The 17,939-nt window shown below is 37.1% G+C and overlaps 1 protein-coding gene across 1 annotated transcript; it reads left to right on the top strand.

Moving 5' to 3' along the window:
• Positions 1-16,208: 16,208 nt before the first annotated feature.
• Positions 16,209-17,688, top strand: LOC110378032 (actin, muscle). The gene has a single exon (XM_021337112.3). The coding sequence runs from the start codon at positions 16,290-16,292 to the stop codon at positions 17,418-17,420; it is 1,131 nt and encodes a 376-aa protein (XP_021192787.1). The 5' UTR covers positions 16,209-16,289; the 3' UTR covers positions 17,421-17,688.
• Positions 17,689-17,939: the final 251 nt, after the last annotated feature.

Raw genomic sequence — 17,939 nt, 5'->3', positions numbered from 1 at the left:
CAGTTATCAGTTATGTTACTTTTGTCCTGTCAAATTTTTATTGCAATAACGCGTTGCATTACACTGCGTATCAAGAAAGATTGGTCAGTCTCGTTGCAAACAAATGACATACAGATTAACAGGTGTTGCATTTGTTCGTAGCTCGCTTTGTTGTTATATTAATTAATGATCATTACAATAGTGCAATAATAATTAATTAATCGAGTGGATAGGTACTAAAATACTATACTTTAGTACTATTATAAACTTAGATTGATTCTTTAGGTCTATTTATATGATGTTTTACAATCAAAACAATAGTTTTCTTGTATCTTGTTGTTTGTGGTTGGGATCTATCTTAGTTGGCATCTTAAAGCAACATTTTAGGTTAGAAAAGTTGGATGTGAATGTTTCTGATTGAAAGCGTTAAGAAGAATATAATTATATTGGTATTTACCCTGAAGCACAATTAAATGCAAAGAAGGAACTCTATACTACCCCTGATGGCTTTAAAACTACTGAATCAACCTGAAAAATTATTTCACACTTCCGAAGCTACACTATCCCATGGTCACAAAACCTGAATTAGTTTCCACGGAGCACGAGTGAAATCTCGGGAAACAGTTTAATACACATATCTATTCAAGTAATTGTTTCGTATACTGAGAATTATTAATACATGTAGACGCTGAAATAGTGACGTAGCGCAACTGTGACGGTACGCCCCGGTCCACTTGGCCGACGATGTGTTTTATTGCGGGGACTTTATCAGACAAACACCAGTGAATAGAACATGCAATGTAAGATATTATCTGCATAGCCTTTTTGGGACCGGCTTTCAGGCAAGCCAGATACCATAGAGTACCAGTAAAAAGTGTAGTATATTACGTGAAGCGACTGTCTATCTGGCTTTCTATTTATCAACCCCAAAATTTTAGCAACCTGATAGAGATTTGAGTCCCAAATTCAAAACTTTTAGACCTCAACTGTTACATGATTTAAAGACATTCTTATTTAACCCAAGATAAACTGTTTTCATTGACTGAAGTAATTTAGATAAAAGTAAGCAAAGAGACATCAGGCCTATTAAACAAAAAAATTGCAATAGGCTTATATGATGACGATGAAGATGAACAATATAAAGTACTTATCCTGGTGCTTGATCACCTATATTTCCATATTATTTATCCGTAGGTATTATCAAATTCCATTGAAATAAGAAAGAAGATACATATGTATTATATATAAGTACTTACCTTCATATTATATGTACAGTAGCTAATTAATAATACTAACAGCATACAGCAAGATATTTATGAAGAAATGTTTCGAGCTCAGTATGTCAGTGAGTTGCCGCCCACTCGCGAGCGTGGGAAAATGTGAATCGCACCGCATTATATATAGCGTCTACAATGATATTCAATACTAGTCAAACACGTGGGGTTTAGGCTGAAATTTAGGTAGACTGCACCAGTTAGGACCAAAAAGACTACAACGACTTTGTGTATAATTGATGCCTACTTCTAGTTTTTTCCTAGTTCTTATTACGTCTTAATCAGTTTTGCTGTAAGTAAGGGATATTGATATTAGTCTCCATTAGTCTTCAACGTTATATAAATAATGAAAGAGATTTCGGGTAAAACTATCTTCGTATTAATATAGTATCAAATTGTGATATAAAGCAAAAATAAATAAATATACATAATCTTCAATTTAACAATCATCTTATTATGCAATTTTTGGGGGTCGAAGCAGCATGTCTTCTTTCTTTGTCGTCATGTCATAAATACCGTTACTTCTTTCACCCTGTAACAAACATACTTAAGGAATTGGCCACAAAATATAATTATTCCAAAAACGTTCAATGATAAATAAATAACTCATTAGCATTTGACTGAAACTAAATGCCAAACTCATTCTGCTAGTCGTAATTATCTCCCAGAGTCGTTTTAAAATAGCTCAAAACAACGAACGTATGAATCATTCAACTATCACTTAAATATTTTAATGCTTTTAGCATCTAAAGATCATTATCTTCCTAGTCTTTTCCCAATAATATTTCCCAATAAGATTTTATGGTTTTTGTCCCATAATTGACCCATCCATGCTCTAATGATTTTGTCACGCCATCATCATGAGCCCTTTCTATCGTCTCATTGCAAGGCACCTTCATATACTTACACAGAAGATTGACTGCTAATCACCACACTTGCTCACTGCGGGTTGGTACGTTTTCGTAAACCTTTTGTCATATATAGATCCATGTATGTATATTGCTGATAGACAAACGAATATATTAACAAACAATCACTTCGTAATTAATTTAACAGTGGCAATATAAAATTGAGTAAATTACCCCGCCAACAAATACACTGTATCAACAAAAAAAGGGAACAAAATCAAAAGATTTAAATCACCGCTCCCTTTTCTAACAATGACAACAATAACATTAGGTCTGTTTACACTAGCTGCACTGACCTGTGGGAACGTACACTCGCGTGCCAAATTATTTGGCGCATCTCAACTCAACGTTCCTTTTATTCTTTCTTTTATATGTTCTTAATGGTTTATTTATAAGGTTTAGATTAATGTATGGTGCAGTGTAGATGTTTTTTCGAAGAAATAGATTGATTAGAACTGGTTATTCTTTATGATTTTGACACTTATGTTGAACATGATAGTGTAGTTCCTATTTCTAGACAGTGAAATTACAAACTCAAAAACTTTGGAGAAGTGGTGTAGCTGGCATAAAAATCATTCATTCACGAAAGTCCACTATTGTCACGTCACTAAGGCCATGTCACTATCGAAAACCGTTCCTATATTGGTTACCAAACCACCCAAAACTCAAGGCCAACAAATTCAATAATAAAGTTACGTTAAACCTGTCAAATGTAACTCCACATTAGTTCAGTCCCAGAGGAAATATTGGCAATTAATTGAGCAAACGAGGCATCAACTGGCGCTTATTATACGCGGATAAAATCAACATAATAAAGGACACATAGCTCACACACTATCAACTGATATAAGTTACTAGCTTCTGCCAGCGGTTTCACCCGCATCCCGTGGGAACTACTTCCCGTACCGGGATAAAAAGTAGCCTATAGCCTTCCTCGATAAATGGGCTATCTAACACTGAAAGAAATTTTCAAATCAGACCAGTAGTTGCTGAGATTAGCGCGTTCAAACAAACAAACTCTTCAGCTTTATAATTTTAGTATAGATTTCAAAACTCAAGGTCAATAAATTCACTAATTTGAAAACTAAAGGTCAATAAATGCAATAACCAATAAGTTCAAATCAAGTTACGTTAAACCTGTCAAATGTAACTCCACATTAGTTCAGTCCCAGAGGAAATATTGGCAATTAATTGAGCAAACGAGGCATCAACTGGCGCTTATTATACGCGGATAAAATCAACATAATAAAGGACACATTAAGTATACAGCCCCCGACCGGCGATCAGCGTAGGATTAATGACGTGGGCGCATTTTGCAGTGAGGGACACGGAAAATGGGATAGCTGGAATATTATTTTTGCTAAATTATTTTAGTCAGATCTTGTTTTTTGTAAAAATTTTGCTTCTTGTAACGATGAATAATTCAGTAATTCTTAGGTGTGTGAAGGCATTTAATAATCTTATATTATTTTAAGTTAGTACCTACAATATAAGAATTTAGAGACGTCTTTTAGTTGTAATTTGTTAGTTCTAATGTAAATAAGTACCACTTTTATATATTTTTTAATAATCTAGTAAACAAGAGTGTATGTTGTGCTGTTAACAAAGTTGGTATACTTAACAAATTTCATTTTCATAGAAATTACTAAAAATAAATATATAAGGACTCTTATACATATATGTATCTGTACATGTTTATGAGAACATTAATATTTACAATTAGAGATGGTCAACTTTCAATGTGATTAAATGTTATCCAAACATTATCTACTTTTCAACTACAATTCCACCTTAAAACACACCACAACCAAGACCTACCCAACTACACCCAACACACAGTGTTCCCTTTCCCCTGTCCGTGAGTGTAGTGGGCAGCAAATCGTCAATTAGTGCTATGATTGCAGCCGCCACGCGACCGGCGATGTGCACTTTGTGACGCCCCTTGTGGGATGCGTGTGGGGGCATAGAGTAGGTAAAGATAGAAGGTGATGATGAAAGGTGAGATGGGATGTGATTTGTAGGCAATATGGTTTACTACAAGAAGGTAAAACAGACGTTCGCCACATGTTTTAGAAAATTTGGTGACGAAAGCCTGTTTAACTTATCTGTAATAATAGTTACTGTAAATGATTACGCAGTCTGAGCTTATAGTAAGTTGTATAAAACCACTGTGTCGAGGAGATATATAATGGTAATTTACTTCAACACAACACTGAGATAATGTTAAATACCTGGTAGATAGGTAAATTATCTTTTAGTTCTGAAAATGGCGTTTGGTAGAAAATTTAATATAATCTTAATGACATGACGGTTCTATTTAGACTTCTATTAGATGACTTGACTCAATATTTTAAAGATTTAGAATGCGCGTTTAGTTTGAAATTATAGTATAGTCATTCTAAAGGGTGCTATAGGTAGACAAAAAACAGGGAAACTCAATAACTTATCAAAAAACTTTGTCATCTTTAAGATTCTAGCAATTAATTAATAAAACTCTGGTAACGTGGCACTTTCATTTCAAAAGGATGTCGAGTCTGCATAATCAATGAGCCTTTTAATCTATGACCGTGCGTGCGTGCGACACGACTTACGATTTAATACGCTCACTTATTTGATCTGTCCTCTTTGCAGAAATCTGATTTTATTAATTTTGCTACAGCTTTCATATTTTTCTGAATTGAAAAGAAATGCAAGAGTGACGATTGAATGTGACGTGCAATATGGAAATATGAAGGCTGGATTAAGTTTATTAATTTTGTTTTATAAGAGATATGTTTTATTAAAAGGTAGATGAAAAGGTGAGATTTATAACTTACATGGTTCTTGCAACTTTTGTGATGGGCAACGAATGTCAGAGAATTAACGGGAATCTTAAAAGTGGTTTAACTACATAGCTCCTTTGAGCTGACTGCCAACCTTCGCTGGTCGGACAGGCACTTTAAGATGAAGGGATATTAAGGCTATAGAAGAACTTTTGTATTAAGTACAACCATTTGTATTTACCATGTATCTGCGAATAAAGATTTTCATTTCATTTTTTCAGAGTATCAGAAAATTGAAGAACCAACAGACGAACTAATTTCTCAGGCTACTCGTTATTTTGAAAGGATTCCCAATCCAATTAACAACATATCTCTCCATCTTATTATCCCACAAATGATATTCATAATCATTATCATGGGATCTTAAACCATTGTGTTGCACCGCGATTCAGATAACAAACAATATGCTTTATGCAACTATCAAATAACACAAGTACTGATAAAACTAATAACTGTATATAGTACGATGCAAAGGACATACACTTCAAAACTAAAAGTCGTAACCACCATGACATGTCAATCAATAATAACACTTGTGACCCTAGTAATAAGGCTGCTTTTCGATTACGGAAAATGGAGGATATAAGATGTATGGTTATGAAGAAGCTAGTCAGATAGGGTGAGCCGAACTCTCGACCAAATATGATAGATTAAACTTTTTACAAATCAATTTATACGCCAATTAAGGGGATGATGCAAGCGTTTTCATTTAAGCAATTATATGGATCAACGATGCGAGGTTTTCAATATTTTAATTTACTCTGTCTAGTTAATGGTGTTTGGGTATTTTGTGAGTGTATTTTTGTGAATAGTATTAGGTTTTTTTGATCAAATGCTCTTGCTTGGCGTAGTTGATCTTATGATCATTCAATTGTGGCTGCCATTTATACATCTTTGATAATAATCGTAATGTACTTCCATTAGTAAGAAGCCAGAAAGTCAGATAAATCTGTTTTACCAAGGTGTATCAATTGTCCAGGCTACTGATTTGAGGAGGTCAAATAGTCAATCGCTCATTTAGAGATCGAAAGTCAACCCAACATAATTTGGAAAAGGATAGGCAGATGATGATGTAGAACTGCATGGGACTTTGGTTTCATGAATAAATGAAGTAATGCTATGCTATCTACATATAATACTCGTTATAACAGAACATAAATTAAATACGGACCTTTCTATTTGAAATACAGCAATGCTACATCCATAATTTTATTTTCTCAGAGGCCAAATTACATAACTACAGATAGTCGTTCAGTCTCTTTCACATAATATGATAATTATGAAGTAATAGCTAATGAATTATAAATAAACAATAGCCACACTTGCTAAGAGAGCGCAACAGATGTGCTTCGCGTTGGCTTGTGCCGTGCTATTGATACCGAGAACACACGATATGAGACCGCGCCTCCGCTCCGTAGGGACATGAAAACAGCGGCTTTTTATAAGAGAGAGCTGTCGCTTGAGCGTTTGCAGTGTCCTGTTTAACACTCTAAGGTTTTCTGTAAGAGAACCTATATCTGGGTTCAGCTCACCTTTATACAGCAATGTTCTGAACATTTGAAGTCGGGCAATCATTAGGAATAACAGCCTGTCTTATCAAGAAGCACGAATTCAGGAGATCAAATAGGCGGTCACTCCATGTTAAGCACTGTACCTATTAGACTGGAAACCGACACCAAAACATTAAGGCTACACAGATAAAATCGACTTCTTTCAGACGAACCTATGGGGAGAAAAACTAAAAATATAAAGCAATATTCAACACGTGCTGGTGAGATAAATTGGAATATATAATGTATAACAAATATGCCAAATATCTATTAGATATAGTTTATAAATAAATAAACAAAGTTACGGCATTTACCCTTGCATTAATTCAAACCCCAGCTCTTCAAACAATTTGTTCAATTAATTCAATACACATTTCTCCCGCTAATTTCCTAGCCCCACAACACGTACAGATCGGCAGTGAACTTGCGCTACTATTTATATCTCCCTGCTGCGCCTGAAATACATTACACCGATACTGATCGACCGGGAACCGAACCGATGTACTTGCATTACATTACTATGTTGCTAATGTTCGTGAGCTGTTTATGAACGGGGCTTAGGAGAACTGGTTTCATTGTGGTAACACTAATAGATTCTGTGTTACATAGCTTATGGTTAAACTTGAATATTGGTAAGTTTCTATGTGCAAGCTGTTTCGATCAAATCACAGTTTTAGAAGAAATAGCTTCTATGTAGGTGTGAGATTAGCTGTCTCTCACAATTTTAACTGCGTCCCTGTAGAACTTTTCCCGTATCCCACTGTGATGGTTTTGCTTCCCAACAATGTAATATTTTTCATATCGGTTCAGTAGTTTTGGAGCCTTTCGGCCATTAGTTTAGATAAATGACCTAGCTTACTTTAGAGACAGTATTTTGATCAAATATATCCCACTGCTAATTAGCAGTGGCATAATTATGCCAGATCACAGTAGGTTTAGTCTGACAAATGCTCCCACCGAGCACATAATAATTTACCTACAGTAACTATATTATCATTCCCTAATACTGAGTAGAACTGATTTTGGAGCAGCTTAGTAGGTAAGTCATTCAGACTGTAATTTTTATCTTGATAACAAACAGGCATCGACTATGTATAATAATAGTCTCAGAATACAAACAAAATCATGACCCACGAACAAATACGTCAGTTCAGATCATCTCACCTTTTACGGCTATCGTGATAACGATGAAAGTGCGCGATGACTCACGCACACCGTTGTAGATCTGTAGCGTAGCCAAGACACTGCGAAATATGCGCTGCTGTCAAAACAACAGTTTTTTGCATCATATGTATGTGTTTACGATATTTTTTTCGGGTCTTTTTCATTGATGGGAAATAAATGGTGTGTGTAAGTTTTGGGTGTTGTACTTTGTTTTTTTGAGTACCTACGTATATGTATTTGGATAGAGATATAGACATGACTCTTTTGTATCAGAAATATTATGAGCGTACATTAAATATCAAATACTGTTTGCTGAAACCGTTGGGAATAATTACTACATGTCTCATTATTAGTTCACCCGGTGAACTTCGTTGCGTAACACAATAAGGAATGATAATATTAAATGAATATAAAATCGAAACAGAATTGCACGCAATTTTAACTTATTAGTTAAATCGGCTAGATAAAACAACTTATAATTCACGTTTTCACTAACCAAGTGAAAAATGCCATCTTCGAGGAAATCCGGACTTTCAAAGACTTAAGTCAACTAATCCACCTTGAGCAAGCGGTATGATAGGTATAATTAACACTCATTCCTTTTCGTATAAGATATCACTAAAAAGTCTGAATATGAAGCAAGGAATCTAAGCAAGATTAGAATACATTAATTAGATTGACTGATCAATAGAAGCAGCTACCTCTACATGAGATGCAATAATATTTGACTCACACGATATAATAATGCGATCGAGAACTTTTCGTTTGCCAAACAATGCATTCCTATAAATAACCGTCTGTTATTAGCGATCGCGCCTAATAAGACGCGCCAGATTTTTTTGCACTAAAGTGTATATTTATAGAAAAGCACTGCAGTTTTTAAGAAATGACGTGGCATATACGTTTACGATACAATGCAAACATTATTTACGATGAAAATGTTTTTTCAAGGATAAGTATTATTCATGAAAAATGTCTACAGTTAATGTAATTGGAAAAGGCTACGCTATATAATATACAGTAAGTATCTATCTATCTACACAGCAGTAGTATCAGCACTGAAAGTGGATAATAATTTGAGCCATTTCAAAGATTACCTGGAACAAATTAGATTGAATCAAATCAAATCAGATACGTCAGTTTATAAATATGAATCAGTATATACATGCATAGGTACTAGTGCTATTATGTATAGATACGTTCTATAAATATTAGATGAACTCTTTCAATAGATATACCTCTAAGATGGTTGTGCCTTACAAATCGAATACATTTAGCTTTATTTTAATGGAAATGTTATTCTGTACTAACTACTACACGCAGTTGAATTTGTTTCCTAATTCTAACACTCGGATGATCAAAAGTAGCCTTCTTCAGGCTCTATGTGCCAAATTGTATTTAAATCACTTTAGTAGTTTTAATAATGAAAGCGCAATAGCCGGACTGACATGGTTAGTGAGTATATTTTCATAGCTCGAAGTCTCTAACAAATCTAGCTTGCTGCATCACTATTCAGTCAATTGACTTATGGAACTATTTAAATCCAACAATCTTACCAAATCACCTGTAAAACATTTACCAAACCACCAATAACAATTCACAGCCCGTTATTTTAAACATCGAACGCTACTAAAATTGGTTTGCGTTCCGTTTCAAACTCAGCTCCGAAGCTTCAAAGATAGCCAGCGTGCAACGGAACGTCGGCGCAATGATTATATGGTTCACACCTGTTACCAGAAATAGAAACGGCCAATGCACTCTGGTGCACTTGCATCATACCTTTATCTACATACCTTAATACATACTACAATTCTCAAATGTTCACCAACCATTGCTGGTTTTGTACCATACCTATTTCTTGAGGGTCGAACAAAACAGTCGATGGATGTCAAATGTGGTGATGTGGTCGTATATTAGAAGACGATCGGTAGTGATTTAGTAAAGGTATTGGTATGCAATTGAGAGAATCAATGAATGGGTATAGTGACAGTTCAGTATTGTGATCCAAATATATTGTCTGTTGTTGTTGTACTATTACACTTGACTAATGAACTTCAGTTCAGTGGGACAATGGCGAGGTTTTATGCTGAAGGATTCAATGAAGTTATCGTGTACACAGTTAGACTGGTTTCATAGGTATAATGTTAGTAAATCTATATGATCTCCATCATTATCAATCTAGCATTTCAGCTTCCAGTCGTAATGTCGTTGAGTATCAGTGTTTTACATAAAACTAAAGCGGCAGCCTGTCTGACCACCTCAATCCAGTTACCCGGGAAATCTGTTAACACTTGGTAAGACAGGTAGTCTGGTCAGACTTTTTGGCTTCTGATAAGAATGTTCTAATGGTCGCTGGGAGCTTCCAATGCAGCACCATACAAGATTACTGTTATACGTACCATCTAAATTGGTTATAACTTTATAATCTCACTGTAGATATTTTATTTCAGGAAAGCGGGTGCGCCATAGGTCTGTATGAGTGAATTGCACTGAAAGAATTTTTCAGATCGCTCAAGCAGTTCCTGAGATAAACGGGATCAGACGAACAAACTCTACAACTTTAGATTATAAGCATTAAATAGACACATACGATGCATCACCTATAAGCATTTTGCATAACTTTTTACACCCCGATGAGCTATATTACGTTAACTTCGACCTAATTTTTGATATTAGTATAGATTAAACAGATGTTGGAGATATTTGTAAGTAGGTATTGTTGATCTAATTCCGTCAGCGCTTGCGAAACAGCGCGCGGAAGGTCGCTATCGCTGTAAAATTACGGAATTTAGAAAACTTTTCACGAGACTGTATACACAAGAAATTAGTATTAAATATACTGTTGTGTAAACTGGTGTTAGTATATTAATATAGTATATTAAAATGCCTTTTGCCTTAACCGATAACTAGGCTATAAACCATTGGAATTTTAAATCGACCCAGAAGTCCCTGAGAGTACGAACATGCTTACAAACTAACCAACAAACAAGTTTTCATAACCAACAAATATCCGAAGGGTTTATAATATTAGTTCCGTATCATAACAATATGATTTTGAATATAAATGATGTCTTTCCTTGACAAATTGTCTGAACTGGTTTAAACATAATTTTGTAATGGGAATGACTTGGTATTTTAGAGGTATAAAAGTGATAGGATACTTTGTTATATCAATTCTTAATGAAGCAATGTTGAGATTTAGCCATATCCAGAATCATTCTATATTCATTAAAAAAGCGTTATAAAAAAGTAATAAATACCACTATTTTATAACACATAACATAATAATTTGAATATTAAATAACTAGTAGATAAGAGACTAGGTAATTTGTATTATGTACCACTTGAGTCAACCGCCTCCCTATTAGTGAAAGGTCGTGAACGCCACATTGACCAATCAGAGCGCGAAGCCTGATAGTACTACGGGCTACGGCGTAGCACCTCTACAGCCTGCTACGAAAGTTATTGTAGCAATGTACTACGAGGGTTAGTATGTATGAAATATCGCACCCTTAGAATGAAAGTGACTTAATTCAAAATTCTTGTAATTCTCGTTTTTACAATAAACTGACCTTAAAAAGCATAATCTATAACCCTGTAAATAAAAAGAGACCTATTTCTAACTATAACAGAGACTACGCTTATTTCGGTCTCTTTCACTCGTTCCGCTATTCGTTTACGCATATTGTGTGAAAGAGCCAGAACTAGTATTACGTCAGATGCGCTTGCGAGTGAACATGTAAAACATCGGCGAATCTCAAAAAGTGTCCGTTTATCGCGAATACTGCCACGGTAAGTTACACAATGTTTTTTGTCATAAAGTGACATTTTGATTAATACGTCTTTATAGAACAAAATATGTAGGTAGTATTCAGTGACCTTTTAAGGATTAGGTCTATTTAGTAAAAAATAATTATAAAAGACAAACGACACTTATAATAATAGGCCTGTCTATGACTAAAGGCATATTCATTATTTTTGTTATTCTTAATATTGAACCTGTTTATTACTAAAATTAAAAAGTTTAAGTTGTAATTTTTTTGGAATATGCCCCTATAATATTAAAGTTGTGTGGTATGTTAAGATATTTAGGTACACAGAGCCACACATCAGTGTATTCAGATCTGTGAATTTCTACAATTTATTGATCGATTCTCACCTTAATTTGAAACACGTTATGATAAGATTTTATTAACCTGATGTGGCTTTTTTCCTACACCGTTTTACCGCACTCGAACCCGTATGCATCCGACAGGACACCCGCCCACTTAACATAATTGTATTGGTTTATATACCAATACTTTAGCATCCTAATGATATCGCTTTGGAAGTTCTTGATATTTTCTCCATTTTCACCACAATTTTCTCCATAGGCAGTCGTAAGATACGAGGTCGAAAGCCTTGGAGAGGTCCAGAAAACATGCATATACAGGTGTTTTCCTACTTGTATAGTATTGAACAGTCTGTTTGAGGCATAGTATAGCTGTTTCCGTGGATAAGATTGGCTTAAAACCAAACTGGGCATCGTTAAGTATTAAGTACTTATCCAGCTGCTGGTCAATCAGACTGTCCAACACCTTTGCAATGATGGTAGCCAGGGATATAGGCCTGTAGTTGCTCTTTTCACTCGCATCTCCAGTTTTATTCTTAACAATAGACACAACAATAGTTTTAAGTAAATCCGCTGGAAGATACGAGTGACTCAGGCACAAGCTAAAAAACATTGCTAGCACTCGCGGTAAGTGCTTGCCAGCATGCAGCAAATGCTCTATACTTAGGCTGTCATGACCCGGCGACTTGCCTCTCTTTAAGTTGCGTATGACAGTAGCTACCTCTCGTAAACCTAATAGGCATGTCTTCAGACCCCCACACCACCTCCAGCCCACCAGATGACGTACCCAGGGGAGACCCAACCCTAAAGGTTCTTCTAAATAGGTTGGCGATATCACCAGGATCACTAAGGCCATCAATACTCACAGGCAGACCCGACCTTTGATTCAACCTGTTCGTGGCTTTCCAAAAACTACCAAAATTCTTTGCGTCATGATGACTTGCAATTAGGGCTGCCATCCGTCCGGGTTTCCCCGGATTTGTCCTCGTTTGGAGGGCGTCCGGGTGCCGTCCGGGCGGGGTTTTAAGAAGTGTCCGGGGAAAACTCGGACACTTTTCATGTAAGGAAGCACCTCATTGAATTTAAGTAGGTATATGTTAATAGTAAATGGATTACAAATTAGATATTATTTTGTTTAAAAAATATCGTACCTACTACTCGTTCGGGGAAAAAATGCGATTTACGCCAAATGTCCGGGTTTTTTTGAATGTTTGTCCGGGTTTGGCGAAATTTGAGATGGCAGCCCTACTTGCAATGATGTCCATTTTTATTTGGTCCTTATTATTTTGGCACCATTTCATTTTACTTTTAAAAACCTTTCTACTTTCCACCATTTTTTCATATAAATCACCATTTTTCGGTCTACCAAACAACGTCCAGGTTTGAAAATCCGAGCCTGTCTGTGTGCGTCCTTCACATGCCTATTCCAGCCCGTTATGTGACTCTTTTTGCGCTGTAATCCGTTCCTACAGTTACTTGCGATCTTCACAGAGTATACGCACAATTTCCGCATAAATATTGCCTAAAATAGTTTCATGTTTCTTAATTCTGCATGTGGTTTTACTACATTCAGTAAATTCTAAGGGAAAGTCTACATTATTCAAGAGATCATTACAATAATTGCTATATAACTCAGTCTGCTGCAAAGCTCTGTCACCCCATGTTACTTTGTTACATTTAGGAAGTGCAGGTGCAAATTTTGGCCTTAATAACTTAAGATCACACTTTATAATTAGAGGTAAATGGTCCGACCATGACACGTCATAGAGCACACTAGCGTCTCTAACAGTGTTGCACGCCGCGTCTGTCACTACGCAGTGGTCTAACCAACTAGTAGAACCATCCCAACTAGCACACTAGTGGAAATAGCAGCCTATTTGGCAACTGTTAGTTGTACAGTAGTGCTTTAGGGGTTCCGAAAGTATCTTTAAGTTCTACTATTGCTTCCGTAGCTGCTCATAGCTGTAAATATCACTAAAGGCAGCAGTAACTGAACCAAATGTCACTCTGGGTTTTACAAGAGATCATTCTACAACCCATTTGCAGCCTACATCTTTAAAAGAGAGTTCAAACAATTATGTTTAAAGGTTAAAGCTGCTAAAAAGTTTCTATTGCCGCTGATGTACGCGTTAGAACTGCATAAAGACTCTAATTGTAGACTTTTTAACGGAACTGTTTAAAAGATATATTTATCACTTTTCTGCCACTAAAGGTTTCATTGCAGAAGTGATTTGTTATTTTGTGCAGACTTGAGTAGGAATTTGATCCTCTGTTCTACTTATAGCCACATTAAGGCTCCACAATAGAAGCAGGAGGTTAATAGACATTGCCTGCTCATTTGGATACATTCTGTTATTTTATTCACAAACACAAGCAAAGGTCTCGTAGATTTTGTTTTCTCAATTACTGACAACGAATCAGTAACTTGAATAAATGTTATTAAGACTGAAATAAATAAATACATTCAGATTTTATAACATTGCATTTTAATTTAATACCCTATGTCCAAATAACTTTCAGTATGACAGTGTCTTATTATTTAATGTGTCTACGGAATTATTTCCAATATGTGTCATAAACAGACTTAATTCTTAAAAAAACATAGAATGGCAAACATAATTTTGAAATAAAGTGACTTAATTTGAAACTACTTTATATTTTATGTTAAAATATATATAAAAAAATACTATAAACATAAATTTGCATTGTCATTGTGATCTCAAAAGGCTAATCCACAAATCTGGTAAAAATCAATAGTAAGCCATTAAAAACGGAAGAGATATATTAAGATGTATTCAGTAATATAATTTTTTGATGACGATTTTGCTCATTTCCCACAAATTGCATTTTTTGGATTCGGTCACTTTCATTCTAAGGGTGCGATATGTACATACATTGTGTTGGTAAGTTTTTGAAGAGAATACCTATGTAAATAAGAATATGAGTTTTGATTGGATACTCCCAGTTTTTTATGACAGTACAAACTGAGGCAAATTGGGTGTTCTAAACATAGATAATGGATAAGCAGAAAAAACATAAAATCCAAGGGTGATAATTTTAGTTCATACCTGCTTACAAAATAGTTTGCTATAAATTATGTAATCACGTACATAGATTGAATATCGACTGTTGTAGTTGATATATTTCTTGGTTTCAAGTTTGTTATGTATAAAGCAAAAAGTTAGTTCACACGATGCTAAACAAATAAATATCTAATCGACTAATTCTACCAGCTTGGGCATATTTTATACCGATTAAGTATCCAGGTTTCATCTATAAATCAACATGGCTAAAGCACAGCAAAGAAAATCCAATTAGCAAAACCCAATTAGCAAAAAATACGTATAAAGTCTAGTACGGTACAAATTGCAAAACTATTTCACTATCCAACCACTTAAACCGTCCCATTCATGACATGAACATCCCATACACACCTATACTGCTATTCGTACCACATCAAGACACCAATCAATTGATTCATTAATTACTACATACATAGTTAACTAACATGTTTTGTTAAACTAATTTAGTTGGGTAGGTATTCAAACAATTACGACGGTAGGTAAAGGTATTCTAGGTGGGTAGGCGAAGGGAAGTTAGTGGACTTTAGTTGATTACGTTAACAACGTTATTACTAAAATCCCATTTTCTTATACGATACAGTCTATTTTCTAACTTGCTTCTACATGGAATTCTAAATTTAAGCTGAACTGTAAACTAGTAATTGGTTCAAAATAATCTTATTGATATTATGAAGTAAGTAATATATGAAACGTAGTGATTGCTCATTAAACTCCGTTGACCTAGTAACTCTCGTATTTGCGAACTATTTCGACTGCAAAACATTTCACGGAATTATCGACTTTTTAGAAACGATATAGGGGTCATAATGCTATGAATGAAGTGGCCAAATTATGTGCCTAGCTTAATGAAAGGGATTGAACTTAGAGAATAATTAATGATATTAACAAGTATGTTTTCACCCAGAAAACGTGATTGAGTTCTCAAACCAATTTTAGAACTATGTTGCATGAAAAAAATATGTATCGAACTTATTTTCGACTTGGAATTCAATACATAACTTTGATAGACTCTGGAATTCAAAATAATAAAGTAAATATTGGTATACGAATAGAGGCGCCCGCCCAACGCCTGAAATGGCACAAGACGGGCGGGCCGACGCTCGCGCCTCTTACGGCGCGCGGACTTTTATACCAAAATACTGATTAAAAACCACCCTATGTACCCTAAGAAGTGTCTAAGGGATGATACGATGGGTTAGAGTTAGTGTATTTGTGAGAAATATTGAAAGAAAGGCGGCGGCAGTGGGCGCGAGGGGGCCGGCGCGCTCGCCATGTAAGGCGCGCGGCGTCTGCGCCGCTGCCCTATAAAAGATTCCGGCACCGCTGTTCGCCGCACTCGCAGTCTCGCTGCCGTAGAGTCAACATCCACCGCGTCCCAAACCAAACACAAACGCCAAAATGTGCGACGACGATGTTGCTGCGCTTGTAGTCGACAATGGCTCCGGCATGTGCAAGGCCGGTTTCGCCGGCGACGACGCGCCCCGCGCCGTCTTCCCGTCCATCGTCGGTCGCCCTCGCCACCAGGGTGTGATGGTCGGTATGGGTCAGAAGGACTCCTACGTAGGCGATGAGGCCCAGAGCAAGAGAGGTATCCTCACCCTGAAGTACCCCATCGAGCACGGTATCATCACCAACTGGGATGACATGGAGAAGATCTGGCACCACACCTTCTACAACGAGCTGCGCGTCGCCCCTGAGGAACACCCAGTCCTCCTGACTGAGGCTCCCCTCAACCCCAAGGCCAACAGGGAGAAGATGACCCAGATCATGTTTGAAACCTTCAACTCCCCCGCCATGTACGTCGCCATCCAGGCTGTACTCTCTCTGTACGCCTCTGGTCGTACCACCGGTATCGTCTTGGACTCCGGAGATGGTGTCTCCCACACCGTCCCCATCTACGAAGGTTACGCCCTGCCCCACGCCATCCTCCGTCTGGACTTGGCTGGTCGCGACTTGACCGACTACCTCATGAAGATCCTCACCGAGAGGGGTTACTCTTTCACCACCACCGCTGAGAGGGAAATCGTGCGTGACATCAAGGAGAAGCTGTGCTATGTCGCCCTCGACTTCGAGCAGGAGATGGCCACCGCCGCCGCCTCCACCTCCCTCGAGAAGTCCTACGAACTTCCCGACGGTCAGGTCATCACCATCGGTAACGAGAGGTTCCGTTGCCCTGAGGCTCTCTTCCAGCCTTCCTTCCTGGGTATGGAATCCTGCGGTATCCACGAGACCGTGTACAACTCCATCATGAAGTGCGACGTTGACATCCGTAAGGACCTGTACGCCAACACTGTCATGTCCGGTGGTACCACCATGTACCCCGGTATCGCCGACAGGATGCAGAAGGAGATCACCGCCCTGGCTCCCTCCACCATCAAGATCAAGATCATCGCTCCCCCCGAGAGGAAGTACTCCGTATGGATCGGTGGATCCATCCTGGCTTCCCTGTCCACCTTCCAGCAGATGTGGATCTCCAAGGAGGAGTACGACGAGTCCGGCCCCGGCATCGTCCACCGCAAGTGCTTCTAAGCGCGCACGTGAGCGCCCAAGCTGCGTGAACCTAGTGCTGTGTATTGTGGTGCTCTGTTCCGCAAGGAACTTTGGCATTTGTACGTTGTACGTAGTGATACCTGACAGAACTGAACATCTAAGATAACGCCATCTATTCTAATGTAATTTATTGTAAAATTTATATAAATTTAATTTTCTTTTTTTTATTTTTATTATATACACGGGATCGTTATGGATCTCACGCCAAATGTAATTAATAAATAAACGGTTAATTTATTTATTTTAATTACATTATTTCTTTTTATACAACCGTTGACTTTGGTTTTTGTTTGGAGTCCTAAATCCGCAATCCCCATGCGGTGTAGTGTTTCACATGACAGCTATGTGAGTCAGTGGATCGCACCTGTCTATATCTAGGTCACACTCATTGCCAACATTCCGGCGATCAGTCGCCGCCTACTTTGAGCTTTTCAAATCATTGGAATCACTAGGAAGCATAGCTACACCACACGAGTAGGTACACTTCCCCTAGAGAGC

The sequence above is a fragment of the Helicoverpa armigera genome, chromosome 24 (genome assembly GCF_030705265.1).
Source record: "Helicoverpa armigera isolate CAAS_96S chromosome 24, ASM3070526v1, whole genome shotgun sequence".
NCBI lineage: Eukaryota > Metazoa > Arthropoda > Insecta > Lepidoptera > Noctuidae > Helicoverpa > Helicoverpa armigera.
This window is presented reverse-complemented; position numbering and strand designations above follow the sequence as displayed.